This window comes from Tiliqua scincoides, chromosome 1 (genome assembly GCF_035046505.1).
Source record: "Tiliqua scincoides isolate rTilSci1 chromosome 1, rTilSci1.hap2, whole genome shotgun sequence".
Classification (NCBI taxonomy): Eukaryota; Metazoa; Chordata; class Lepidosauria; order Squamata; family Scincidae; genus Tiliqua; species Tiliqua scincoides.
Window position 1 is genome coordinate 296,042,475 of NC_089821.1, and position 27,529 is coordinate 296,070,003.

General features: G+C 45.3%; 1 protein-coding gene and 1 long non-coding RNA gene across 2 annotated transcripts in view; one reads left to right on the forward strand and one right to left on the reverse strand.

Moving 5' to 3' along the window:
* The window catches only part of LOC136651923 (uncharacterized), a 64,414-nt gene that overhangs the window by 29,939 nt on the left and 6,946 nt on the right, over positions 1-27,529 (forward strand). The window contains exon 2 of the long non-coding RNA XR_010794550.1: positions 22,719-22,818. This is a non-coding gene — a long non-coding RNA (uncharacterized lncRNA). The remainder of the gene's footprint in view (positions 1-22,718; positions 22,819-27,529) is intronic.
* Positions 9,785-27,529, reverse strand: part of SYNE3 (spectrin repeat containing nuclear envelope family member 3) — a 92,206-nt gene continuing 74,461 nt past the window's right edge. The window contains exons 16-19 of the mRNA XM_066628665.1: positions 27,267-27,419; positions 26,444-26,593; positions 24,436-24,474; positions 9,785-10,741 (exon numbers count right to left, since the gene is read on the reverse strand). Coding sequence (XP_066484762.1) covers positions 10,544-10,741; positions 24,436-24,474; positions 26,444-26,593; positions 27,267-27,419 — 540 coding nt within the window. The 3' untranslated portion in view covers positions 9,785-10,543. The remainder of the gene's footprint in view (positions 10,742-24,435; positions 24,475-26,443; positions 26,594-27,266; positions 27,420-27,529) is intronic.

The window sequence follows — 27,529 nt, forward strand, 5'->3', positions numbered from 1 at the left end:
CAGGGAGGGGGCAGGCTCATCTGAAGCTCCACCTCGCACATGGCCTTTATTATTATGCATTATAATATTCATATAATAATTATAATATTCATAATAAAATATGCACATGCCATTTTTCAGCAAAAGTTTCCAAAACAAATGAAATGATGGTTCCCTGTCCCAATCTAAAAAAAGACACAAAAGAGACACCAGCTGCTGGGAGGGATCTTATGCTGGAGTGGATAGCAACAGTTGCTTTTCTTTCTAGGGAATATGACAGCCATCACTTATATGTTACCTCTTAGTCCAGTTAGCAGAGGTATATGGGGGCGGGGGTCCTCATGACTTGTTACCACAAGACTGAGTCAAGTGGGACATGTGCATGCTTAATCGTATGATAGGAGCTTGTTCAGATGACGTAGTCCGAACAGGCCTGGGATGCAGTTTTCCAAACTGTGCAGCGGCGTCACTATAGGTAGTGGTGTCTGGGGCAGCAACATTGTGATGTCTCTTCTGGGTTCTCCCAGACGTAGTGGCGGCTCTCATTGAACTTTCTCATTGGCATCCTTCAGTCTCGGGAAACTATGGTATCACGCTCTGAAAGGTGGTTCTGGCACAGCGTCTAGTGTGGCTGAAAAGGCCAATCTGGGAGTGACAATCCCTTCCACACTGGGAGCAAGTGCAGTCTGTCCCTGGTCTGTCTCCCTGGCTATGGGCCTTCCTTCTTTGCTTCTTTGCCTCAGACTGTTGGGCAAGTGCCTCTTCAAACTGGGAGAGGCCATGCTGCACAGCCTGCCTCTAAGCAGGATGCTCAGAGGCCAAGGTTTCCCATCTGTTGAGGTCCATTCCTTTCAGATCCCTCTTGCAGATATCCTTGTAGAGCAGCTGTGGTCTACCCGTAGGGCACATTCCCTGCACAAGTTCTCCATAGAGGAGATCCGGCCATCGCCCATTCTCATGACATAACCAAGCCAGCGCAGGCGCCTCTGTAGGAATGGGGGCTGTAGCAAGATTGCCAAGCTACCGAAAAATGAGGCAGCAGTGGCAGCCTTTACCTACCTGCAACCATAGCTGGTGCTGCTGCCATCTTGGCTAGGCCTCACGCAGAACCCTCTTCCAGCCTGGTACCCACGGTGGATTGCCCCCCCGCCCTCTGCTTGCTATGCCACTGCTGTTTTGTTATCGCACCCAGGTGAGTATCATTTGTCTATTGTAAACACCCCTCCACATTGTGTTGCCATTTCTTGGACACCTGAAGTTCCAAGCCCTTCATACAGAACCATTCACTCAGGATACAAAATAACACTTTTAGCAACAACCACAACAGTTTATAAACTGCCAGATATTTATTAGAATAAAAACAAATGCATTTTTTTCAAAGTTCCAAAGATAAAGTGGCAATGTACAAAAATACCACAGTTACAGTTGTCCTGAACTGAATATGAGGAAAGAGGGTTCTTTTTATTCTCAGAAAAGAAAGTGCAGTGCTTCAAACAACCATAGTCTTTCGTATAAGAAAAGAGGCTGGTCTGCATTTCTCTGTATCAAGCCGGAAAGGTTAACGAAAGGTCCAAGACACAAAGTCTGTCTAGGAGCTGATATAGGTGATAGCTTGCACATGTACAGACAGCTGTTTGGCTCCAACACTGTTTACCTTAAAATGAGCCTAATTTACTACAAATGTATTTCAAAACCATATGCCACATGACAGAAATGGACGTGGTCCCTGCAGTGTGAGTGTTTTGTGTATAGGTGCATCCAGAGCTCAAATCTGGAAAAGGTATCTGTCCTGGTAGCCTACTATTTCTAGAGCCACAGTGACTGCCAAAATTGAAGGGGATGTGCACTTTCATCTAGATTGTTTTACCCCAGTGTTGCTTGAATCACACAGAACCTTGAGCATCAAGCAGGTCTGGTCTGGCTACCTGCTTGCCACATACTATGAGTCTGTCTATACTACCGAATTAAACCAGACTGAAACTGGCTTAACAGCCATGAGTTGCAACCAAGGAGCACTGAGAACAGTTTGGTCTGGAAAGGAACTCAGAATCCCTGACATGAAAGAACTTGCAGCACTCATAATACTGCAATCCTGAGGATTGTTTCACGGAGTCCATGCAAACAAACAAACAAATAGGTGCCACAAAATTTCTGGAAAGGTGGTTGAGATGTTTCAAAGGTAAAAAAAACAACACTATTATGGGCGCAATCCTAACCAATTTTCCAGCACTGGCATAGCTGTGCCAGTGGGCCATATGCTGCATCCTGCAGTTGGGGGGCAGTCACAGAGGCCTCCCCAAGGTAAGGCAATGTTTGTTCCCTTACCTCAGAGCTGCATTGCACTTACTTTGGTGCTGGAAAGTTGGTTAGAATTGTGCCCTATGTGAAGTAACATGAATGAGAAAATGGTTTGTTGACATGTCTGGATATGAGATATTTCTCCCAGGGTTTCCATACTTTCATACCTTGGAGCACCAAACACTGGCAACATGTTATGGGTGGGTAACATGGGTGCCCATGGGTGCGTGTCCTCTGCAGGGGGCATTCCTAGGATAGTTTTGGCCACCATTTTCCACAGACTACACTGATGACATTGGCAGAATACCCAGTAAGGGCATGCAGATGTGTAAATGTGAGAGCACTATAGGGAAAAGCTATGACTGGGTACCAATGCCCTAGAAGGAAACATAACAAAGGCCAACACACAATTTGTTGTCATAAAAGTTAGACCTATTCTTGGGTATATTAGGGGTGAACCAAAAAATGGCATTGGTTTTGCTTGATTGGCTCTAGTTTTGGGGGTACAGCATAGCCACCTTATATGCTGATTCAAGCAGCTTCCTTGTAAGGAAGCCATGGCATCAGCTTCCTAATGAGGAAGTTGCTTGAATCAGCATTTAAGGGATTAAGCTTTACTCCCAAAACTTGAGCCAATCAGGCAAAACCAATGCCATTTTTGGATTTGACACCCCCAAAATATCTTTATTTCATTCAAACATCCTAGGCAACTAAGTTTTTTTTGGGGGGGGGGGGGTAGGCTTATGTAATATTTAAATGAGTCCCAAAAAGGAGGAAAATAAACACCAGAGATAATAGTCATGGTTATACACCTCCCATGTGGTTTACATAGGGTCCCTAAGCAGTCATCCATCCAGCTGTTGGCTCAGAGCTTTTACACTTCAGAATCAGGCACCAAACACTTACATTGGTTTAAGCTATTCTTTTTCTCCCAGGACTCCTAGAATCCATATTTGGGGTAACTTGAATTATCAGCACCTTCATCCGACTGCCTTCTAGCACCATGATAAGTAAATAGATGTAAAAAGTCTGGTCCCAGATAAACATGTTCACAATTCACTTTTTCTTCCTATAGCATGGGTTGAAGACCCTAATAATTCAGGGCCCAATCCTATCCAATTTTCCAGTGCCGGTGCAACTGTGCTAATGGGGCATGCACTGCATCTTGTAGTGGGGCAGCAGTCACAGAGGCCTCCTTAAGGTATGGGAACATTTGTTCCCTTACCATGGGGCTGCACTGTAGTTGCACTAGGGCTGGAAAATTGGATAGGACTGGGCCCTCAGACATATCCATGGGTATCTACATATCTTCCAAACTAGAAAATATTCAAATGAAAAGATCAGGCAGCAAAAACCACCAGGACGGTTAAAAAAAAAAAAAGGGGGGGGGGTCAGATCCAGCAAAATCCCTACCCTAAGGTAAAATGACTGAGAACTCAGTATACTTTGAAATGGACAGGATCAGCCCATTGCAGATGGGAAAAGCATCTTGATACTCCCCCTGCATCTCTGGAAAGCAATCTCTTTTTTAAAAGCTGTTTGTGAAAAGTATCTGGTTATGGAATGTCACCTTTCTTTAAATAGTGCAATTATGACATTTCCTATTATACACAGATCACAAGCAGTGGTTATAGAGCAAAGGGATGCATGTAGCTGGAGCGAACATGCAGAGCCTGTGGTGTTTAACTCTTATTGAAGCTGACAAAATGTATGCTTAGATTTTTTTCAGGCCTTAGTTCATGAAAAGAAATCCCCAAGCAAGGGCTGACGGTACAGGAAAACATTGGCGGGGGTGGGGAGGGCCCACAGGGCAGGTGGGTGGGGACAAAACTCACTTGCCTTCTCCTCCTCTGGGAGATGGAGTTTTTTTTTGGAACTAATTTGCATTCCTTGGAGAAGGAGGAATTGATCAGTGGTTAGTCATAGCTTGCTGGCAAGTGCTTTGTTCGTACAGCCAGTTCACAGTAACTGCCATTCTTACATTTCGAACAATATCCTGCTTGTCTTGTGATGTGCAATAATTGTGATCAAGCTTTCCTGTCAAGCTCTGAGAAAACTGGGGCTCCAAAATTTGAAAGACATGGTTTGAGCTTGTAAAGGCACATGATGGTGTTGGAATAACAGAATGGCTTTTTTTTCTGATTTAACAGCACATTAGCCATGGGTCACTCCTTATATTTCTAAAGTAGAACATCAATGGGCAACAATCCTAGGGGCCTAAATGGGGACAGGGAAGAATAGGAAAAGAGGTTCTAACAAGTCTCCCTATCTGTACAGAAGAGCTAAAAGCAGTGAGGGGCCAGAATGGCTCCTCTCTTCCCACAGGAAAGAATGCATGCATTCTTATGTCACCAGTAAGTTTTGCCTCCCCCCCCCACCCAAAAATCACCCCAACATCCTAAAATGACAAAATGCTCCTCAACTTTGCAGTCTGTGAATGGGCTTGTTAAGTGGGAAGGGGACATTTCTGCTTAGCTCTAGTATGTACTTAGCCCTAATATGCTGAAAGCATTTGGTGGACCACTGTGAAATACAGGAAGTTGGACTAGATGGGCCTATCACCTGATCCAGTGGGACTGTTCTTATGTACCATAGCTGGGGAAAAGATGCCTCTGTTACAGCATCTTCAGCCCTTGGAAAATTATTATCTCCAGCCAGTGAGGTCAAATTAAAGTGGGCAGCAATGAAGACAGTAGGCTATGGTACCTTTTTGCCTTCTCCAGAAGGTGCTTTAAGAATCAGTGGTTGGGAATTTGGGTTTTTTTTCCCCCCAGAAAGTTGAAAGCAGGTTAAAAGAGGGATCATCCACTATTTCTCTTGTCTTTGGTAAACAGCTTTTGCAGGTTTTTATCTTATTTTAAAAACCTGCAGTACCTGTTTGACCAGAGGTAACAACAGGACACAAGAAATATGTGGATAGATCATATGAAGCAAAGCCTCTCTTCAATCATTTTCAGTACTCACAAAAAGATCTACTGTATCTCTTTCCAGACATAAAATTAATGTTTCCCTTCTTGTCACCACTAATTTAGTCCGTCCGCATCCTCCCTCCTCACACACTGGGCCTTGCTAGTAGTGTGCAGTATGGGTGCTATATGGAAGCAGCCTGAAAAAAATATAGGACTGGCTAGCCCTTGCAACTGGCCAAGGTAGAGAAAGTAACAATGGGCTGCTTGTGAATCCCGCTGCAATTATGATGGTGCCGTTCAGACTACAGGTCAAGCTCAGCACTTCCAAGATAAGTTTTATCCTTTGGGGACCTCTGATAATCCTTTAGTAAACACATGCTCAGGTTTTAAATTAAACAGAACTCTTTTAAAAAAAAAGAAAATTGAATGCTAGATTCTTTTTTTTCCAAAATGGATATTGCAACAGAAGAAATTTTGCAGAGGGGAAAAAAAAAAAAAGGATCTGTCTATATTTATGTTTGCATTATCAAAAAATAACAGGCCATTTACCAAAAAAGCAAAAAAATATTTAATTCTGCAGAATTAAAAAAGAAGAAGAAATGAAAGAGTGAGTGAGCAGCAGTATTTGATAACTGCCACGCTGGGCAGCAGACGGGGGATTAAAGGCTGTAACAGCTGCTAAAGAGATCAGAGCCTCTGCAAGAGACGAGCTCGAGGTTTTGACCAGGCAGACTGAGAGAAAGGCTGAACAGCAGCAACAGCAGCTGCTTCGGGATTATTGCAAGAAAGTCCAGTGTCTCTGAGCAGGTTGATAATATGCTGAGCACTGAGGAGGACTTGCCTGCTGACCTTGGGCGACCCCCTCAAGGAATCCCCGAAGTTCACTGGGCTAATGGGGCATTTCAGCAACAGACTAGTGGCATGAGCAGCCTCTAAAGTAGACTCAGCAGCAAAGCCAACAGCAGAAGCACAACTGTTCAGGGCTGTCATCCTGTGCACAGCTAGGCTGCTTAAGGCTGTAGTGCCATGCATACTTCCTGGCGAGTATGTCTCATTGCACACAGTAGGACTTGCTATGGTTGAAGCAGCCCCACTCTATGTGCAGTTCCTCCAGTGGTCCCCATTTGCTGGGGACAGTTCCTATTTCCTGGAACCTGTTCCTGATAAATCACCTCTCCTCATTTTTTTTCTTCTTTCGGGGGAGATGTCAGGGACCTTTTCACATGTTGCAAGTGTAAATCCATATAGATCAGTGGTTCCCAAACTGGTGGGTCTCGATCCACCAGGGGAACTGGAAGCAAGGCACTCCCCCTTAAGGGAAGTGGTCCCGCTCCAATCACAGAACTGCCGCTGCCCAGGGGCTTTTTTGCTTACCTGTGGGGCAGTGCCAGCCTCCTGCAGGATCCTGGAGGCTCACAGCTCCTTGTGATCTCCACCATTGGTTAACAAAGCCCTTATCTCTGATCTCAAGTTACTTCCAGTTTTGGGGGAAAACAAGAGGACAGAGGATAGCCTTCAGCAATGTGGTTAAGGTAGTGGTTTTCAGTTGGTGTGCTGCAAAAGATCTGCAGGTGTGCTGCAGGAGTTTGGAGCACAGGGGTTAGAAATTGCTGAGAAACTGTCCCTCTTCTTCCATCAGCAGGAGATTAAAGGAAGAAGAGGAACAGACAATTCATTACTACATTTGCCCTACAAAGAGAGCCACAGAACCTGGAAGAGTTTTTCAGCTATTTTCAATGCTGTGCTCCAGAATCCCACAGCGCAACTACAGAACTTTCATGGCACAGCAATGTGCTGCAGCACACTAGCTAAACACCACTGAGTTACTCTAGTTGTCAACAGCAGTTGATGGCCAAAAATCATCTCAAAAACTGTGTTTTGCTGAGTCAGGTCACAGTTTGATCTAGTCAAGTATTGGACAAGCATTGTGTGACTGGCAACCATTCTTCAGGGTCTCAAGCAGAGCTATTTTCTTGCCCTTCTACATGAGAGTCTTTTTGCTTAAGATGCCAGGGACTGAACCTAGACCTTCCACCTGCAGAGCATGCGCTCTATCCACTGAGCCCTACCATCAGCTTGTGATAGTTCTTCCATCAAAAATGGTCTCGCAGATTGGTCCTAGGTTATTATTACAATCACCTCTCTTGAGCATCTAAGGCACAGTTCACCTGTGAGGAGATTCAGTGCCTGTTTGGGGGATAAGAGAAATAAACATAGGATTCAGTAGAGTCCTGTTGACATTCCCTCCCTTGGGGTGCGTGTGCTTGTGAGTTTAAGGTTCCGTCCTATCCAGCTTTCCAGTTCTGATGCAGCCATGCCAACAGGGCATGTGCTTCATTCTGCGATGGGGGGAAGGGCAGTCACAGACCTTCTCAAGGTACTCTACCTCTGGGATGCATTGCAGCTCCATCAGCACTGGAAAGGTGGCTAAGATTGGGCCCTAAGTGTCTGTGCACGCACAAGAAGAAGTGTAGCTCAGTGGCAGAAAACATGCTTTCCATGCAAAAAGTCCCAGGTTCCATTTCTAGTCTTGCCGGAAAAAAGCCAGCCTAAAACCCTGGACAGTTGCTGCCAGTCAGTGCAGCCAGTACTGGATAGGCAATTGTCTGAGTCAGTATGAGGCAGCTTCCTATGATCACAGCATGATGCCCAGGCTGTTAGAGCAAAGAGCAGTAACATCAACAATGTTTTCAGGGAGTGCTTCCTAAGACCCAGGCACCTGGGCTGAGGAGAAAGGCTGGCTTGTGGGGAGTGGAAGCAGAAATGCTTTAGTAAGTGGATTCTTCTGTGTGCTTGCACTGCGCTTGCTGAAGGGTGGATCCTGCTGCGTTTATATAAAAGAACACATTTTCCCCACTGCAAGCCCTGCTTCCAATAGATTTTAATACAAGCAAAATGACTGACTGGAGTCACAGCAATGTCTATAAATAGGGATGAGGCACAGTATCGATTTTTCTATTTCATTCTGCCATGGTCAATTACAACTCATACATCTGATCAAAGTCTTTCAAAGACTGGGGTTGGCTTGTATCTTAGATTCCTCCTGGAATTTTGTTCATTTCAACTAGCAGGCATTGCAGCGGAGAAGTTAATCCATTCAAGACATGGATTAAAACTCCTCCCCCCCCCCCAGCACCTGAGTGTCACCCTTCAGATTCCATGTTTAGTATCCCTAAGAGTCTCAGGCCTTGCAACTTTACATTCATTAAACATTCTGCGTTATGAAATGGAGGCACCTTCACTTGCTCAGGTGGGGAGAAAGTCTCTTATCTCATTGGAATGCTTTGCTGGTTCCAGTTTATCTTATTTCCACAAGAGCAACAGCATCCCAGTGAGCAAATGGCTTCTAGATTAGGTGAGCATCAGAATGCAACATCTGCCCAGCGCTACCATTCTACATGCACTGCCAAATCTGCCTCGCTTCTGTGCTTCAATTAATGCCTCCTCTGAGTTAAAGGCCAGAGCTGTCAGGAAGATCTTGTGAGAAGGGGTCTGCTTTCCGGTTGACTGCAGACCTTAATCTGAAAGTGCTTGCCCTTAGTATGAATGGCAACTCTCTATCTCAGAATGTGCCACGTACCCTCCTATCTGCAAACCTACCAGCAATTCTGTAGATGTTCTAGTTGAGTCACACTTTATAGGCAGGGGAAAGAAAATAACCAGGAAGCTTCAGATTGCTTAGACAGAAAGCTACTGTCTTTTAAATAAAATATTGCCTTTCTTTTGCAATGTCACACTGTAGTGGAATTTTATTAAACAAGATTCCATACCATTTGCTTCTATATTATCTGAGAATTTCCCTGGTACCAAATCTCCTGGATAATCTCTCATCTTCTCACACTTTTGGCAAAACTAGATGTGACAAGAAAAAGCCATTCCATGTTGAGTTCTCCCACCTATTTATTGAGTTCTCTCCCTATTTATAATGTTTCATTATGAAAATACCACGTAAACAGATGTCACCACCACATTGTTCTGCTGAAATGGTACCAAATACTCGTAATGTGGAATGAGTTTTCACAACGAAATGTTATGGACAGAGGAGGGGGAACTCAATGTATGTCCCAGAGATGGGACAAATTATGCACAATGTGGAACAGTGGATAGAGAGAACTTTGTCTCACAAGCACACACTCACAATACTAAAGCTTAGGGTCATCCAGTTAAATTGACTGAGGCAGATTCAGAACAGACAAGAGGAAATACTTTACACAGTGTTTTGTTACTCTGAAGAATTCGCTGTAACAGGACCTGGTCATGCCCACTAGCTTAGATCACTTTAAAAGGAGATTAGACAGATTCATGAAGGAGAGTCTTTCAAGGGTTACCAGTCGTGATGTGGATACAGAGCCTCCATATTCAGAGGCAGTATACCTGTGGCTACCAACTGCTGGGCAGCAGTAGCAGGAGACAACTATTGTTTTCATGCCCTGCTTGTGGATTTCCCTGAGGCATCTAGTTGGCCACTGAGGGGAGCAAGATACTAGAGCTGGTACAACTTTAGCCCAATCCTGGAGGCCTTCTTTTGTTTTCAACCAACCCCACACTGACTGTCACATCGATAGGCATGTGCCGCTTAATGAGGGGGATATTCCCCGTTGTTATTAGGTCATTAAGTGAACATTCAGCCCAATCTAGTGTCTTTCTTGTGTAAACAGACTCTCCCTGTCAGACACAAGCTGGCTGCACAGGCTAATATAGATAGATGGCCTCTTCTTTGCATTAAGAGCCTCTTTGTTGTGTAAACAGATGCTTTGCTGCAGGCTATGGGAGACCCGACCGCCTCATTAAGAGCCTCTTTGCTGTACGTTTACCTCTGTTGTATATGTGGTCCATCATTAAGCGGAAGGTTGTTAAACGGCACATGCCTGTAATTATGCCCTTACTGCAAACTTTTTGCACGACAAGACTCACAGCCACTCCCTGTGCATGTCTGCTCAGAAGTAAGTCCCATTTTATTCAATATGGCTTACTCCCAGGTAAATGGGCATAGGATTGCAGCCTTAGTTTAAGTTTCAATTGTTTAACAAAGACATAAACAATAACGGCAATAATAAAAGTGGGCAGGATTAGAGTGATTTCAGGACATCTTTCTTTGAGACAAATGTATAAAAATTCAACATATATACAGTATAAATATAGTCACATGGTTAAAAAATAAACTTTTAGTTCTAAATAGGAATACTTCATTTCTACAGACGGAGCATATATGGACATATATAGTGCATTATCCAAATTTCCAGTTTATATGGGTCCCTTACTAGCTGATTTGGATTCCAGTAGATGATACACGCCAAAGGATAGCCACTTAGATCATTCAATCTGTCACCTCAGCTGCACCTGCATGCGTAGAAGCTTTAAGTTGGCGGTGGGCCTTTGTATCTCAGCATCAAGTTGAAGGAACGTGCAAAATTGTTGGCGAGCTTGCAACTGTGCGTCTCCTCCACGAGAGGAAGTAGAAAGGCAAGAAGCAGCAGGAGCAGGAGCAGCAGCTGCAGGGGTAGCGCTGCACAGCATACACGGCGTAGGAAAGAACACACCCCCGCCGGTCGTCCCTGAAAGATGCAACAAGGAATGGATTACATCAGAGGTGTCCAACTCTTTTCATACAGCAGGTCAACAGCATTCGTGATGCCTGTTGAGGGCCGGAAGCGATGTCATTAAGCAGCATGTGATGTCATTTAGCAGCTGATGACCAGAAATAAGTACTTCTTTCTTACTTAGGAACTCATAGCTACAAATGACAGAAGAGAAAATATGCAAATCTTGATCAGATTTTCAAGATTCGGGAGAGCCCAATTATCACGCAGGTTGCTCAGTGACACCTCAGCACAGCTCAGCAGCTGAGAGCAACTGATGGTGGTGCTGGGAGAGCCTGAGATAAAGGGCATCCATGGGTTGCATCCGGCCCACGGGCCGTATGTTTGACATCCCTGGTTTAAATGATGCATGAAGGGTTAGGCTTGCTCTAAGACTACTCAGAAAACAATCAGGCTTTCTCCAGGCAGAGCCCTGGAGGGGCTTTGGGGGAGGCTTTGCTTTGGGGGAGGCTTTGGGGGAGGCTTTGCTTTGGGGGAGGCTTAGAGAACACAAAGGAATTTCCTGGTGGGACAGTTCAGGCCCATTCAGGACGCTTCCAGATGGGCCCTTCGTAGTGCCAACCAGGGATGGCTTTCCCATTGGTAGCGCCCTGTGGAACTGCAACATCAACAAGGCAGCAGCAATTGCATGTTTTGGGGACACAATAGCTGTTCCTTCCCACTTTTATGATTTATTAAGATCAGTTCAGTTCAGTAAGACCTTTATTGGCATAAAATACAGAGAAAGAACAAAACAGAACAAAAATAGACAAAGACAACACAACATAAACATCAGTCTTTTCCTCACACACTGCCCAGAGTCCCAGGGCTCTGCCTGGCAATTACCCCAGATAAAAAGGAAGCGACATTATCCAGGGTCTCAGAATCAGGTGTGGAAAGGAGAGACTGAAGCATGATTGAATCCTCCCAGCTCTGCGTTATTTTTATACACTGCCTTTCTCAATAGGCTCAAGGCGGTTTACGTAGGCAGGCTGAACATAAATCCCAAGAGACAATCTAACAGAACTGCCATTTCTCCAGATGTTTCCCTTTATAGAGCAGTCGTCATCCTGGCTGCCGGCTCTTGTGCTTTCCAAATTCTTGCAGGCAGCTGCAAACCAATCTTCAAGTCAAGTCTCTCAAAGATGTCATCCAGAGTTTGTTTTTTTTGGCCACTGATTCCTCCACACTCCATTCTACCCACCTTTCCTGTTTCTTTCGTGGTCTGAAGCATCTCAACATGTGCTTCCCCCGAAAGACAGAACAGGAACGTTAACAATTGCCCACACCTTTGGTTATTGTGCTGCTAGGCCTACTTTTAATAATTAATGGATATTCCTCATTAAGAAATGTGACAGATTAACCACAGGGAAAGCACATGTGGGAAAGCACATCCATCTCATGAGACCAAACCAGGAAGATCCATTCTGAACTGCTGTCGGTTCTTGAAAGAAAGAACCTCTATGATTGTAAAAATCCCCTTGAGGGATTTAGAAACGCCTGCCTATGTAAACTGCCTTGAATAAAGTCAGAGGAGTAATCCGATGACCAGAAAGGTGGTATATAAATACTGAGTTATTATTTTTATTATTATGACCATGTTAACAAACCATTATATTATGTATGCTGCACTGAAAGTATGTATGTATACTTATAAGTATGTATAAAGTATGTATATGGAATAGTATGCCCTGCCTGAAAGTATCCTCTTTCAGTGGCATACCAAGAGCAGGGCAGGTGGTCCACCCTGTGTGTCAAATATATCTGGGGTGTCAAATGTGCCACTGAGCAGCTGGTTGACTTGGCCTCCCCCAGGAATCTTGAGGAACCTCCCCCAGGACTCTTTGCTTCAAGTGGCTCACAGCCCTGGCATCTATTGAGGGGGATCTTGAGGCCAGGTCTACTGTGGCTTCTAGCAGCTTGCCCCTGGTGTCAAATACCCTGGGTATGCCACTGCCCTCTGTTGACTTTGCAATGACTGAGACTGCACCACATTGTGCATTTGGGCATCCCAGCCCTTCCCAGAGATACCAGGGACTTTCTGCATGCAAAACATACACTCTACCATTGAGCTACAGCCCTTCCTGTGGTACAGACAGGCTGTGCCTGCTCCATGGCAGCCTGATTCACGCTCTTGATGGTGTGAGCTGAGATTTCACGGTACCATAAAAAGGGCTTCTTCGAGCCAAGAGAGTGGATCACTCTATGCACAGCAATTTGCTGGTTGCTGCTTCTCTAAGAAGAGACTCGGTGTTATAAAGGAATTTTTCCAGACAGTTTCTCGACTTCAGCTTACTTGAGGGAGAACACAGTTGCTTTCCGTATTCTTTCAGAAATTGCCAAGGATGTGTTACAAGTTTTCCAAATGGTTTACGTGCCAGATGAGCAGTTGGTAGCTGCTAATCTGGGTTGCTGTTTGGTTGCAGCAAAGTGAGAGCTCCACACTCCTTCTCCAGGGAAAAAATCTTGTCTACGCTTGCTGAGATGAAGGCACGCTCCCCATACCAGCTTCTTCAGCATCTGAAGCAGGTCGTGGGCCTTTGCGGTTTAATCTCTGCAGAGCAGAAGGGCAGCCGAACATCCCCCCTGTACAACCGAAGCCCGCTCCTTTTAATTATTTCCTGTACAAGGCTCATATTTTACAAGATGCCAGAGAATAAAAAGGGAAGTGGAGCAGATGGTGAAATCTGAGTTCGGTGTAGAGGAGGGCCTTTTACAACAACGCCTGCAGTTCAGCGATGGCTCGTTAGAATACGGGCAAGGGAAAGCAGTGCGACCGGAGCCAGATTCTAGCCTTACACACATGTATGGTTTTCCTCTGCCATTCTGAGAACACCAGAAAAGCAAAGAACGAGAGCAGCACAGTGTCAGAGAATAACAATCTGTCTAGCCGCATTAAACGTAACCATGGTGCGCTTCATGAGATTGCCGGGTCTTACAGCCCAATCTTAACTAAATGCTGCCTGTAGGGTGCAACAATGCTGGCATGGGCTCTGCTGCACCCTGTGGCCCTACAGAGACCATGTGGCAGTGGAGAGGGAGGTAAAAGAAGGTTTTACTGGCCCTTCTCCATTTCCACATGGTCCCCAGTGGATCTATTCAAACCCGTGACAGCTATTTTGTGATGAGGGCATGTCAAGGACAAAATGGGGCATTAGGATATTGGATACAGGTTTTCAAATTTATTCTATTTTTTTCTGCTGTAGAAGCACACAAGTCTTTAAAACTTGCATTAGTAGTACAGTTTGGGAAGTTGGGGCTTTAACTGCAAGACTCTTGGGTTCTGTTTTTTGGTGCAACCTTAAAGTAACATTCATCAAATCGCTTGTGAAATGACCTCCTAACCACTGTTCAAGCTCTTGCATAGAAGGGTTTCTTAGCTAGAAGGACCAGCTGGGTCATCTGTGGCATACAGAGAGAACTGGGTTCCTAGCTCATGACTGCTGGGATTCCTAAAGGCTGGAAGACCAGGATGGTGTGTGCTTGGAATTGGCCAGACTTTCCTGGAAAGTTAAGGAAAGTTGGCATCCTTCCTTCGGTCTTGGAAGACTATGGTATCGCGCTCTGAATAGTGGTTCTGGAACAGAGTGTCCTCTCCAGTGTGCGAAGCCTGGGTAAAGTAGGTATGGAGGATAGACTGCTACCCATGCAGCAAATCCCCCCTCTCCACGTTGCTGGAATGGTCCAATGGAAAGGCAGTAGCCAATACGGTTGGTGCCAGTGGTGTCGCAGGAGTTTGCAGAACGTGACTGTGTTCAGCCATGAACTGCCTCAGGGACTCCAGCTCTGGATTTTCCCTCAAGGTTGACTCCTGAAGCCTTTTCCATAACTGGATGTAGCCACAAGGCAGTGGAGGTTTGGGATCAGAGTTTTCCTTCTCTCAGATGAGCTGCCTTCCCAGGCTAATGAGTCCCATCTACCTGGTGGCTGTTTAGTCGCCTCTTACGACAAGTACAGCCAAACTGAGGGCCTATTCTTATCCCCCAGCCCCCAGGGGTAGTCACATCTCAAAGACTAGCAGGTTACAGTATAGTTCTTGCCTTCCGAAGGTAAGCTGTGCCCATAGCAGAGAACCAAAATGTTCCCAGGCACTGAAAAGAGCAAGTTATTTTGGGAATCGTGTCCCATGTGTGTTTCTTTGACTCAGGATGAAATGATGGAAAGACTGGGTGCCTAAATTAAACCATCTCTTGGGGACACCTTAACATGTGTGCTTAGCGCATTTGAACACTGATTCCAAAGCTGACCCTTGCTTTAATGCAGGCTTTTTCCTTCATGTGGTCTCTACTTTTAAATTCTTTATTTCTGCTGTTAAAACCTTTTAATGTTACTCTGCCTTGGGAGTCCAACAGGATTAAAAAGTGGGCCAAAAGTAACATAGATGTTGCTTATCTAAATAGATAGATGTTTAGATGTCTAAACATAGATGCTTCTTATCTAAACAGGTGCAGAGGCATTCACAGGACTAGTTTCACCATGCGTAAGGATGCACTCCTACACATACTTTCCTAGGAGTAAGTCTCAATGAGCACAATGGGATTTACTTCTGAGTAGACATGCCTAGAATTGGGCTAGCAATCTGTTTTTAACGTTAACATGGCAGATAGACTTGATCATGGTCTTGGGTTCAAACCCTTACCTCTGCTTTGGACTCATGATGTGTTTTAGGAGCAAGTCATGATCTTTCAGTCTTTCTCACAAATCTGTAAAATGGGGATAACAATGACCTAGTCCACAGGGGTTCTATGAGACAGAACTCAAAACAGTCTGTAAGTTAGCAGACATATTGAAATGCCTTTTTGGTAACAAGCTGGGCAACCCAGTTCTGGATGTAATGGCTGGCCAAAGCTGAGGGCACATCATGGGGTGCCTTTGAGAAACTGATGTCAGAGGATGGATGTACTGCCAGCTAGGCACACAAGCTGCTTGTCATCACCTATGTGCTACAGGTTTTCTAGACAGCACACAATTAATTTATGGATCTTGAGCCACTAGGTATGGTGATAACCACCAAATGACTTGTCAGGGTACCCCTGACTTACCTGTGGGAAACCTGGAGGGAACAGGCTTGCAGGGTGAGAGGGGAGCTCAAGGCATGAAGGAGACAGGCTCCAAGGCCAGAAGCAGGAGGAGGAGTACCAACCTGGAGAGCAAGAAACACCAGGCTCCAGCCTTTTGGCTATCACAAGCAGGGAGGGGCCATTCAGCCTTTTAACCCTCCCATGGAGGAAGGGGCGGGGCCTGGAGGGGCTGGTCAGGAGCATAAAGCCCAGTTGGGCCAAGGATGAAGGCAGTCTAGGTTAGGCAGCTGGAGGGATCAGAACCCAGCCTGCCCATGAAACAAGATTGGCTAGGAGCCAAAAAAGCCCTAGCAGCTGGGGTAGAAGGGCCCAGGTGATGCAACCCCTTTCCCCCACACTCTCTGCAGAGGCCCCAGTGGCTGGGCCGTTGCTCTGGGAGACAGAAGCTCCAGTGCCCCGCTGCTGCCTCTCGCAAATATGAGGGTCCCCCTCAAGCCAGGACCCCACACGACTATACAAAATGATTGGCTATGTTTATGGGAGATGTCTGTCAGTGGCTACAGTCATGATAGTTACATGCTACCTCCAGGTCCAGAGGCAGAGTGCAAGTGATCAACAGCAGGAGAGTGTCATGGGGCAATACTTCATCTCCTACTTGTGGACTACCCAGAGACAGCTAGTTGGCATAGATAAGTCTGTGAGATAAGGTGAGATGTCTCACAGACATCTAGTCTGTGAGAAACTGGAAGTTGGACTAGTTAGGCCTTTGATCCAGCAGATGGTTCTTCTTGTGTATATTTGTGGAGACAGCACAAAAATACCATCGGTCTCCAGTGGTCTCTTCTCCAAAGACAACCAAGTGCAGGTAGTGCTGCCCATGAAACTTCTCACTATTTGGGAAAGTGGGGCACATGCCACATCATTGTCCATTATAAGGTGTCTCTCCTAGCCTTTGAGGCCAACAACTAAGGGAAGTCATGTACATTCAATGTTCCTTCAAAGCTTTGCCTCCCACCCCTTCCCCTTGTTTTTGCCTGATCATGCAGCAGAGGCTGTCATTTCATTAATGACTCAGCTGGTTGCCATGGAAATGCCCAGGTTGTTACAAACTTGGCATTTTCTGATGTCTGTGCACAATCAAGGAGTGGGAAGCACATGGGCTTGTGACTTCAGGCATGATCAAAATGATATGCTCTCATTTCCGGAGAGCATAAAACAGCAATCAATAGAGCCAAGAAGAGCGTCTCTCTTAATCCTGGTGAGCGCAGCAGTGGGAAATGCGTAGGATTTTTTTCCCTTTAAGCAGCTGATTAGCACTCTTGAAAACAACCTGCTGAAACACACCTAGATTGGACTTTTCTACCTCAGAAACACAGAAGAACAACTCTCATCTATTTTGCTCTGTTGCGGTGTAAGCCACTGAATAGCATGTGCCATAGGGAGTAGTGGGAGAAGGCTACTGCCCTCATGGCCTGCTTGTGGACTTCCCAGAGGCCTCTGTTTGACCAGTATGACACTACCTCTCAAAATACCTGATTCGGTAGACAGGCAATTCCCCCCCCCCCCCCATGCATCAGGGACCAGTACCATATATTTGCTTAGGCACATAGTACATCAGCTCTCTCATTCTGGTCATCCTTGGCTCATTCCTGTCTTCTGCCTCTTCTCCTTCTAGGATCCCCTTATACTCCTGACTGCATTCCCCTGTATTCCTCCTTTTATGCCTCCTGTATGGCTCAGGCTCCCTTGTATCAATATTTCTCTCTCCCATGTCCTTCCTTGTCCTTGCCCTGTTTCTGATCTTCTCACTTTCCTTGCCTCGACCTCCTGCACCTCTTTAACCTGAATCTAATGCCCCCTGCCCCATTCCCCCTTCTTATAAGTTGTCCCTGCCAATCCCAAGAGACAACATCCAAGTCTTGCGAAACTTCACAGCTCTGCTCTCTCTGGATGCCCTTGAGTTGCTGGAAACAGCAAGAGCTACACCGCAGACTGGCAGCCAAAGCCTTGTGGACTGGCACGGGTCCATGGACCACACTTTGAGAAGCACTAATCTTGGTGGACTATTGGTCTGATTCAGCAGGACTCTTCTCATGGTCAGAGAAGATCTGAGTTCAGATCTATGCTCACTCAAGAAACGCCTTAGTAAGTCATTAAACTCAGCGTAACCCACCTCATTGGTTTGTTGTGAACATAAAACGAGACCAACCGCATATATGTCATTTGATGTCATTGGTGCTGAACTGGTTTGGCCCCCATTCCTGGCAAAAGCTGTCTGGAAAGAGTGCTATTAACTTCTCTAGAAAGTGAGAAGGGATGGAATCTCCTGAGCCTCCTTCTGGCAGGAAGCTGCAACTCTGGTTGCATATAAGAATTTACACTTGTAGGAGTGCCATGAGGCTCAATCAAAAGACTGCAGTGGAAGCATAACTGTGCCCACTCACATTCATTCTTTACTCCTTCTGAGGCACTGTGGCTCCCGTGGAATTGGTTGGGTGTACTATGTCTGATGAGCAGTAAAAACTCTTTCCCCAAACAGATTGTGAAAAATGGTTTTGATAACAGACACTGAAGGATTGGACATCATGTTATTTTGAAAGCTACCAACATAGTTCTCTACAGTCAGCACTCTCCATGCTTGCCCTGCCAGAAATATTGAGCAAAATCTTGACTGACAACACCCGACTGTGCAAAACTATGTAGTTGTGTGGGAAGGCAAGAACTTGAGGTGCTCCAATGATGTCCATGATCCACCACAGACAAATCTTCTGCCACACTGCAAGAACATATGTCGGAGGGATGAACATACACAAGTTCCACACTCCATCAGACCATTGGTCCATCTAGTCCAGCACTGTCTCCTTGCTCTGGTGGTGGCTCTCTGGGAGTCTCAAGCATGGGTCTTTCCAAACCGAGCTTTCTGAGATCCTTTTACACAGAGACTCCATGGATTGGACCCAGAACTGTCTCCAAGCAAATGTGTGCACTGTTGCGCCTCTACTTCCCTCTCCTTTTGCTGTTGTTTCAGTTGCGTATCTAGACTGTAAGCCCCTCAGGGCAGGGACCTGCCGTCTCATTCTTTGTCAAGTGACATGAATATTAAGAACAAAAAAAACGTAAAAAGAGCCCTGCTGAATCAGGCCAAAGACCCATCTAGTCCAGCTTCCTGTACATCACAGTGGCCCACTAGATGCCTCAAGGAGCACATGAGACAACAAGATACTTGCCTCCTGTTTCCACTCTCTTGCATCTGACATTCTGAGGTAAACTTCTAAAACCAGGAGGTTGCCTTTACCTGGGCCTAGGAGAGGGGGGTAAAGAGGGTAATTTGTACCCGAGCCCAGCGTCAGAAAGGGGGCTCAGGCGACAAAGGAGGGAGCCCAGAAAATTCTTGGGGTCTTGTGCTTTCCAATTTCACTCAAACTCACTTCCTGCACATGATGCTGGGGGCACAACCAGAGGCATGAAGTGGCAACGGCTGCAGCAAGCCATACACACCGAGTAGTATTGGTATTGGCAACCTTCAGTCTCGAAAGACTATGGTATCGCGCTCTGAAAGGTGGTTCTGGAACAGCGTCTTAGTTGGCAACCTTCAGTCTCGAAAGACTATGGAACAGCGTCTAGTGTGGCTGAAAAGGCCGATTCAGGAGTGACAATCCCTTCCACACTGGGAGCAAGTGCAGTCTGACCCTGGTCTGTCTCCCTGGCTATGGGCCTTCCTTCTTTGCCTCTTAGCCTCAGACTGTTGGCCAAGTGTCTCTTCAAACTGGGAGAGGACATGCTGCACAGCCTGCCTCCAAGCGGGCCGCTCAGAGGCCAGGGTTTCCCACCTGTTGAGGTCCACTCCTAAGGCCTTCAAATCCCTCTTGCAGATGTCCTTGTATCGCAGCTGTGGTCTACCTGTAGGGCGCTTTTCTTGCACGAGTTCTCCATAGAGGAGATCCTTTGGGATCCGCCCATCATCCATTCTCACGACATGACCGAGCCAACGCAGGCGTCTCTGTTTCAGCAGTGCATATATGCTAGGGATTCCAGCACGTTCCAGGACTGTCGAATGCATCCATGACTCTCCCTAACACAATCTGCCTGCTCCCATTGCCCCCTCCCCCTTTGGGAAGGGACACAAAAGAAACTTTGTACCCCCTGATACAATTCCTCTCAGAGGCCCTGGCCTGTACAAACCATGCCTTGTAACTTGTGATGGACTTTTTCTCTGTTGATCAGTCCAATCTCCTCTGAAAGGTATCTGAGTCAGATACCATCACCACATCCTGTGGCAAGGGGTTCCGCAGAATAATTACATGCTGGGTAAAGAAAGATTTCCTTTTGATGGTCCTATATAAATGATAAATTGAGAGCACTGAGAATGGTCCCTTTTCAGCCCCATTTCTCTATCTGGACACGTCTTAAATGCATTGCAGTGAGTGTATTCCTTCCTTAGCTCTTGGGAGACTGTATGCTGGGGGAATGAACGGAATGTTCCTTCCAGATACGGAGTGAATGGAAAAGTCATTGTTTCTGACTTCCTGGACGGCTGAACTGATTAGGACTGAAGATCAATGAAGGCTTCCAAATTAGATTAAATTGCACATCTTTTCCATCCGTTTGCGCCATGAGATTATATCCCACATTGTCTCAAAGGGGGTGCAATTAGGCAGTCGTGGATTTAATAAATCCTAATTATTTTGTTTGTGCAAACAATGAAGCTGGAATCATTTGCACAGCAAGGAGCTTTAATTGGGTTGAGCACTGCAGAAAATAAATCAAACAGAACTACTGAAGCTCATAAATAACCTGCTTTGGTTCTGCAGTTGAAGCTAAGTGGGCTCCTGCAATACTTTCAGTGACTTGGAAACCAACCTTTGAAGCAGCATTTATCATCATTATTTTTTAATATTTGCTTTTATAATGCTCTGAAATATGCTAGGAGCCAATAAGCTATTCCATCACTGTCAATGTTCTGGAAAGCCACAGAATGCAGTGCGGTAACTTTTCTCTCTTTCAATCTTCCAGCTGCCTGTTCATGGGTCACATTATACACTTGCATATTCTCTGCTTGTTTTGGCCCTGGGGAATGGGGTTGCAGCTCAGTGGGAGAGCACCTGCTGTCTATGCAGAAAGTCCTAGTTTCAACCTCTGGCATTTCAAGTAGACCTAGGAAAGACGCCCATCTGAAATCCTAGAAAGCTTTCCTAGCCAGTGCCATGACATGCAAGGGATCGGAGGGCAGAGCTTGTCAGTTTCCCAGAGGCCTTTGGCTGGCTGCCATGAGAAGCAAGATGCTAGACTAGATCAAGACAGGCAGAAATGTCTAAAATAATCAAAGACTAGATGGACCATTGGTTTGCTTGGCCATTCTTATGTCCTAGGAAGCCTTGACAGTTTATCAGGGTCCTCAATAACAAGATTAGCACTTCTTCTCTGAAAACCAGTATCTCTGCTGCAACTTATCTCTCTGGGCAGATGCTGGAGAAAACTGAGCATCATCTAGAGCAGGGGTGTCAAACATAAGGCCCGGGGGCCAGGTGTGGCCCACGGAAGCTTTTCATGCAGCACTCAGGCTTTCAGCTGCTGAGTAGTGCTGAGGTGTTACTGCTGAAAGGGCAGTCCACATGAAAATTGGGATCTCCCATATCTTGAAATATGAACAAGATTTGTATATTTTCTCTTCTGTCATTTGCAGCTAATGTGTTCCTAAGTGAGAAAAAAGTGTTTATTTTTGGTTATGACCAGTTCAATGAGATCACTTCTTGCCTAATGACCTCACTTCCAGCCCTCAGCAGACTTCATGAATGCTATGTGGCCCTCTGTATGAAATGAGTTTGGCACCCCTGATCTAGAGTGCATGATACTTCACACAGGCAGATAATGAAATCCAAAGAGCCTGACCCTTGGGACATGACAGTGCGCCCCGGAAGATGCCCTGAATCCTCTGCAATACATAGGAATTCTTCAACAGGCAGAAAATGTTCCCTGAAGGCAAAAAGTTTGAAAGCCACTGGCTGAATACAGTATATCAGCATCACAGTTCTTAGGATGGGTAGGGAACATGTCTCTACAGACTTGAACTTCACCCTTGCAAGTTTGCTGGCATGCAGTGGTAGTTGCAAAATCATACATAAACAAAGAGTTCTGGGAAATGTTTGGGGGAGCTGATTCTTTCCCTATTAAAATGAATGGAAAAACAAGAACCTTCTCCCCAGAAATACTCGAGGGTTTCCTGCAATACCGTGGGAAGCATTTCTGAGAAATGGTTCCATTTCTCAAAGCAAGACTATAAACGAATCCGAGAATTTCACAATTTAAACCATTTTAACCCAGAAAGCTGCTTTCCAAGCCAGCTCACAGAAAGCATTTGAAGTGATGAAAAGGAAAATAGAACTTTTTTCTGAAATGGTTTTCAAAGTTCAGTTTCTGAAACTGTTTCAGAAAATTCAGCCTGTTGGGTATGAACAAAAAAATCCAGTCTTGGATTTAAAGAAGACTAGCCTGTGTGAGTGGAAAGGAAGTTGGAAAGTAGCCTTGGGAATTACCAGGTCTAGTAAAACAGAAAGGAAGGGTTCCTGTAAAATGTTCTGAAATACATTAACATGGATTCAGAAGAACAACAGTCCATTGGTCTTACTGTATGGTCTTACCATATGGTGATGCCTGTAACTTCGTGGTGAAATATTTGGCTATAGCCTCTGACCAAGCAATTAAAATCAGCCTTGCCATCCATCTGCAGTCTGCTGTTGCCCAATGCTATTTGTCATTTTGCTTGCTAACGACAGTGCAAGAGCTGGAAAACCCCACACTGGCAGTGGTGGGCCAAAGAGCTCCACCAGAGCAGGTATGTTGGTGGTGAGTGTGGTTCAGGGACAGTTCAGGGGCAGGAAGGGAGTGGATCTCAGTGGCAGTCACAAACACCAATGCTATTCTTTTTTTCCTAGCCTGGACCCATCCCCAGAGGCAATTCAGACTTACACCAGCCAAAGAGCTGGCATAGGTCTAAGAAGACCCATTCAGAAGATCCAGGTGGCCTATAAGGAAGTAAGTAAAAAATGACCTTACCTCTCCTGGGCTGTTTGGTTCCTGGCCGGCACATAGCATACAGCAGAGGCTGCATCATTTGCACTGCACCCTCTGGGCCAGCTGAGGATGGGCCCTATGTTTATAATTTAGTCCGGCAACTAAATTAGATGGTCAGCAACTACAGACACTTCTATGTGGTGAATTACTTGGATATAGCCCCTGACCAAGCAACTAAAATCAGCTTTGCCATCCTTCTAGAGCAGTGATTTTCAATCTCTTTCATCTCATGGCACACCGACAAGGCGCTAAAATTGTCAAGGCACACCATCAGTTTTTTGACCATTGACAAGGCACACCATACTGCTGGTAGGGAGCTCAAATCCCCCAAACACCCTACTAATAAATGACCCCCCCCTCAATGTCCCATGGCACACCTGCAGACCATCCACGGCACACCAGTGTGCCATGGCAAAGTGGTTGAAAAATCACTTTTCTAGACTCTACCCCTGCTAACTGGGCAAAGAGGCACTTTTTCAAGTGGTGTTCCTCTTATATTTAGTAGGGTAAGGGAATGACTGTCCTTCTCCCCAGCACAGTGTCTTTTCTAGTGGCTATTGCTGGTGTTCTTCTGCATCTTTTTAGATTGTAAGCACTTTGGGAATAGGGAGCCATTTAGTTATTTGATTTTCTCTGTGGGAAAAAAAACCACTTTCTGAACTTTTTTTTTTGAAAGGTTGTATATAAATACTGTCAATGATAATTATTAATAATAATTTGGGGTCATAGCTGCCCAATAACTGGGCAGTAACCGAAGAACAAGCTAACTGAGCCATGTAACCAAGTATGAATGTGACAGCAGGAGAGGCGAGGCTGAGGACAGAGCAGGAAACATGGCTGCTGAGTACCAACCAGTTTGCTGAGTACTAGCCCGTTTACCTGTTTACTCAGTTTACCAGTTGACTGAGTACCAACCAGTATGAAGACTGTGAAGGCTGAAGCTAAGTGTGTAAGTGAGTGGGCTGCTGAAGCCACTGGAATCTCAACACACACCTCAGGGAAAGGTTGCTTGATATTCAAAAGAAGGTTCTGGCTCATCGACAGTGCCTCTTGGCACAGGGCAGCTGATTGGAATGCATGACGTGGGAGGCCTGCAGCAGGTCTGAATCCTGGGCATGGTCACAGAGACTGAACTGTCCTCTACAGTACATGCAACTCCAAAATGATTTTAGATTTTTAAAATCTAGATGTAATTTAGACTTTTTAAACCTTCATTTTGTTGTGTGCTTTCTTCTCCCCCCTTTTCTTTGGACTTTATCAAGCAAAGATCTTTCATTGTATTCCCAAATTATTAATGCATATACTTCTCTTCACCCCCCCTCCCCCGGATTTAGGGGAAGGTAAAGCTACAAGGCTATGCAGTGATGGTCATATAACAGTGCTGCGCTGGTGTGACAATTTTGATAAATTCCACAATGAAATAGACTTCCTTTCATTATCAAACAATTGAGTCTCCGTTTTAAAACATCTGAAAGAACAATTATACACCCATATTCTTTTTTCTTTTAAGAAAATACATTAAAATCTGTAACATATGCAATAATCTTTAAAAAAAAAACAACCAACAACATACTCTACCTTTCGGAATGTGACTGGCTCTTCCAAAGAACTTGTCATCTGTTTACAAAGACAAAAGAGTTTTTTGGGTTTGTTTAAAGAAGCATGAATCATTGAATCCCACTGGAACCTGTAAGCCAGTGTTTATTTTGCGGGGGGGGGGGGAGTGCTATTGTGTTAAAATTTCTCGTCATCTGGACAGGCTAAAGCAGCAGGTGATTTGTATTTAATAAGCTTTATGGCATACACCCAGTTTGAATTCCAAATGGGATTTTGTTTCTTAACAATTTAGGTAGGGTGCAGGGTTACAACAGAAATACCTATGGTTTTACTGACACCTACTGACTAACTGTAGCTTTTGCAAGAGCTACCTGGGCAAAAGCAAACCACAGAACAACTTTGAGGCTTGGTTCAGTCATATTTTTCTGGCATTTTCTTATTAGAAGCCTCCCCGCCAAGTAAAATACAACAGAACGTTGTGTGGTTGCATTTGCAATTTACAGTATCAAGAAGAGGAAAATCAAATTGGTGGACCACTGTGAGACACAGGAAGCAGGACTAGATGGGCCTATGGCCTGATCCAGTGGGGCTGTTCTTATGTTCTTAAACTACAATTCCCAGGAGGCCTTGCAGGTCTTCTTGTTATCTGGTGTGCTCCCTGGGGCATTTGGTGGGCTGCTGTGAGATACAGGAAGCTGGACTAGATGGGCCTATGGCCTGATCCAGTGGGGCTGTTCTTATGTTCTTATGTTAAATGAGTGATATAGTTTAGCTTCCAACTGTGGAAGATCAAAGATTAGATCTAGATTGTACCAGAGACACAGAGCCAGCCACTGAAAACAGCCCAATGGCTTCCTCTTTCCCTTAACAGCACAGTCAAACAAAATGGAGTGCAAGAACATCACATTTTGCTTCACCCCATGTTATCAGGAGGAAAATGGAGGAGAAGATGTGTTTTGGGAGGAAGCCATATGACTCCAGGAATGTGACTCCAGGAATGTGGCGTAGTTTAGGGGGACAGGGGGGTTGTTGCATTGCCCCGAGTACCACAGCTAGAGGGGGTGCCAATTCGTACCCCTGATGGCAGACCCAAATTGAAAAAGTGGTCTTCTGAGGCCAGAAACTGGAAGGATCTTTCTAAGGTCTCCAAAAGGCCTTCTGAGGCAAGGGGAAACTGCGTGCAGCCTCCCCACACCTCAGACCACCTCCCAAATGTGACTGCGGATGTTAAAAATATGGGGGAATGTTAAACAATTTTATGTCCCCAGGTGCCATATGCCTTAGCTATACTACTGGGAATATCTAGTTCTGATTTCAGAAATTCACAAGCCTTCTCCTTAGAAAAAATATAGCTATTGCTTGGAATGAGGCAATCCAAGGGGGTCACAACGTAGCACAATTTTCTGACTTTTGTGACTGCCTTGTAATTTGTGAAGTAGGGAGGAGGTGATGGTGTTCCCAAATACAAATTCCCACATAGACAGATTCTTCCCTAGAAATCCATTCCCAACCATTTTTCTTACCCAAGCTCCAGGACTAATGAGCATAGTTGGGAGAGGGGGGAATGGCCTTGTAAGACAGAATTCATTAAGTCAGGCTCACACTCCTGCTTGCCTCTCATGCCCCTTGCTCAGGGAACTGGAGGCAAAACCACACTAAGGCAAAGGCTATGCATACAGTGTATACTACAGTGGAATCATACTTGGACTTGACATGACTATACATTTACTGAACAGGCTGGTCATTTACTGCTGTAGTACCTTAAATCCTGAAGGATGGGCATCAACAGAAAGATCAGAATATTCCTTTAGAACTGTGTGGTATACTGCTTTAAACATTTTGACCTGGCCATTGACACTGGAGGGACCAATTCTCTCTAACCAAGTATAGCTATGAGTAGTTTGGTATTTATGCTCATGCTCAATGCCTAACTATCTGACTGCAGACAAAACACCCAGATACTTGGTTGGGTAATCAAAACAACTCAGAATCCCTCTATTACGACCCATACTCAGATCACAAGACTTACCAAGGAACTGCTGGAATCATTCAGTTTAGACTTGTAGAGCATCCATCGGTAACGCAACTCCTCCAGTTCGTCAGAGTTCCTGAAAGCAGGCTGAAGGCGCAGGAGATCTTCAAAATGACACTGACCCTCAGGGACACGACAGTGAAGCTCCTGGAAGGAAGGGGGACATCAATCAATGTTCTGCCACGCCAACGCTGAGGGAGTTGGGGAATATATTATAATCTTTTCTTCGTGACCAGCTTCCAATGTTCACAGTTTTAATCCTGGCACAGAACAGGTTGCACGAATAATTTCAATCAGAAAGAAAAATTACCAAATGGTGATATTTCCGTCATTTTTCCATTGTTAGGCTTAGCTGAGAACTGTCCTTCATATGGTGAGTTTTATATTCTTTTCCCATTTTGAATTAATGTGATGATCCTTCCCAGGCCTCAGAACAGGAGGGGAGGTTCACTTTCCCTCCTTCTCCTCTGTACCCTTGACTGCAGCTTTCCCAAACTGACAGCCATCCATTGTGAATTCTTCTCCTCAGGATTCCCCATCTGTCCCTTTATTCTGGAATGGCTGGCCATGCATGTGCTGGAGAAGTACCCCAGGACTTGCAAGAGCTGGTGAAGGGATGGGGCAGGGTTTGGTCACCTTAGCATCCCAGCAGTTCCATTGTCCCGTCTCTGTACCTGTTGGCAGCTGGGGGAGATGCCCTGGGCCTGAAAACCTCTGCGGCCAATCAGGGTGGGTAGAGTGGTGTCCTTTGGCCACATCAGGTGTACACTTAATCTTACTGTATAAAAATAAAGCATTGATGACATAGAGTGGAACAAACCTCTAGCTTGCTGTGTCTTGCTCTAAGTTCTTCACTATTGGATGGTGTCACTGCAAGAATTTTGGACAATTTGGCATTTTCTCCTTGTAACCACAACCCAAAGTCCTTCATGAGTTGGAGGTAGCTCGTGCCTTCTTCTTCAGCTACAGTCTCCTGAATTATAGGACAAAAAAGGGACATAAATGTGTGGCCAAGTGGGATTTAGACCTTTATACCTGGTAAGTCTCCTAACTACATGTGTGAACATATTCAATCCACGACAA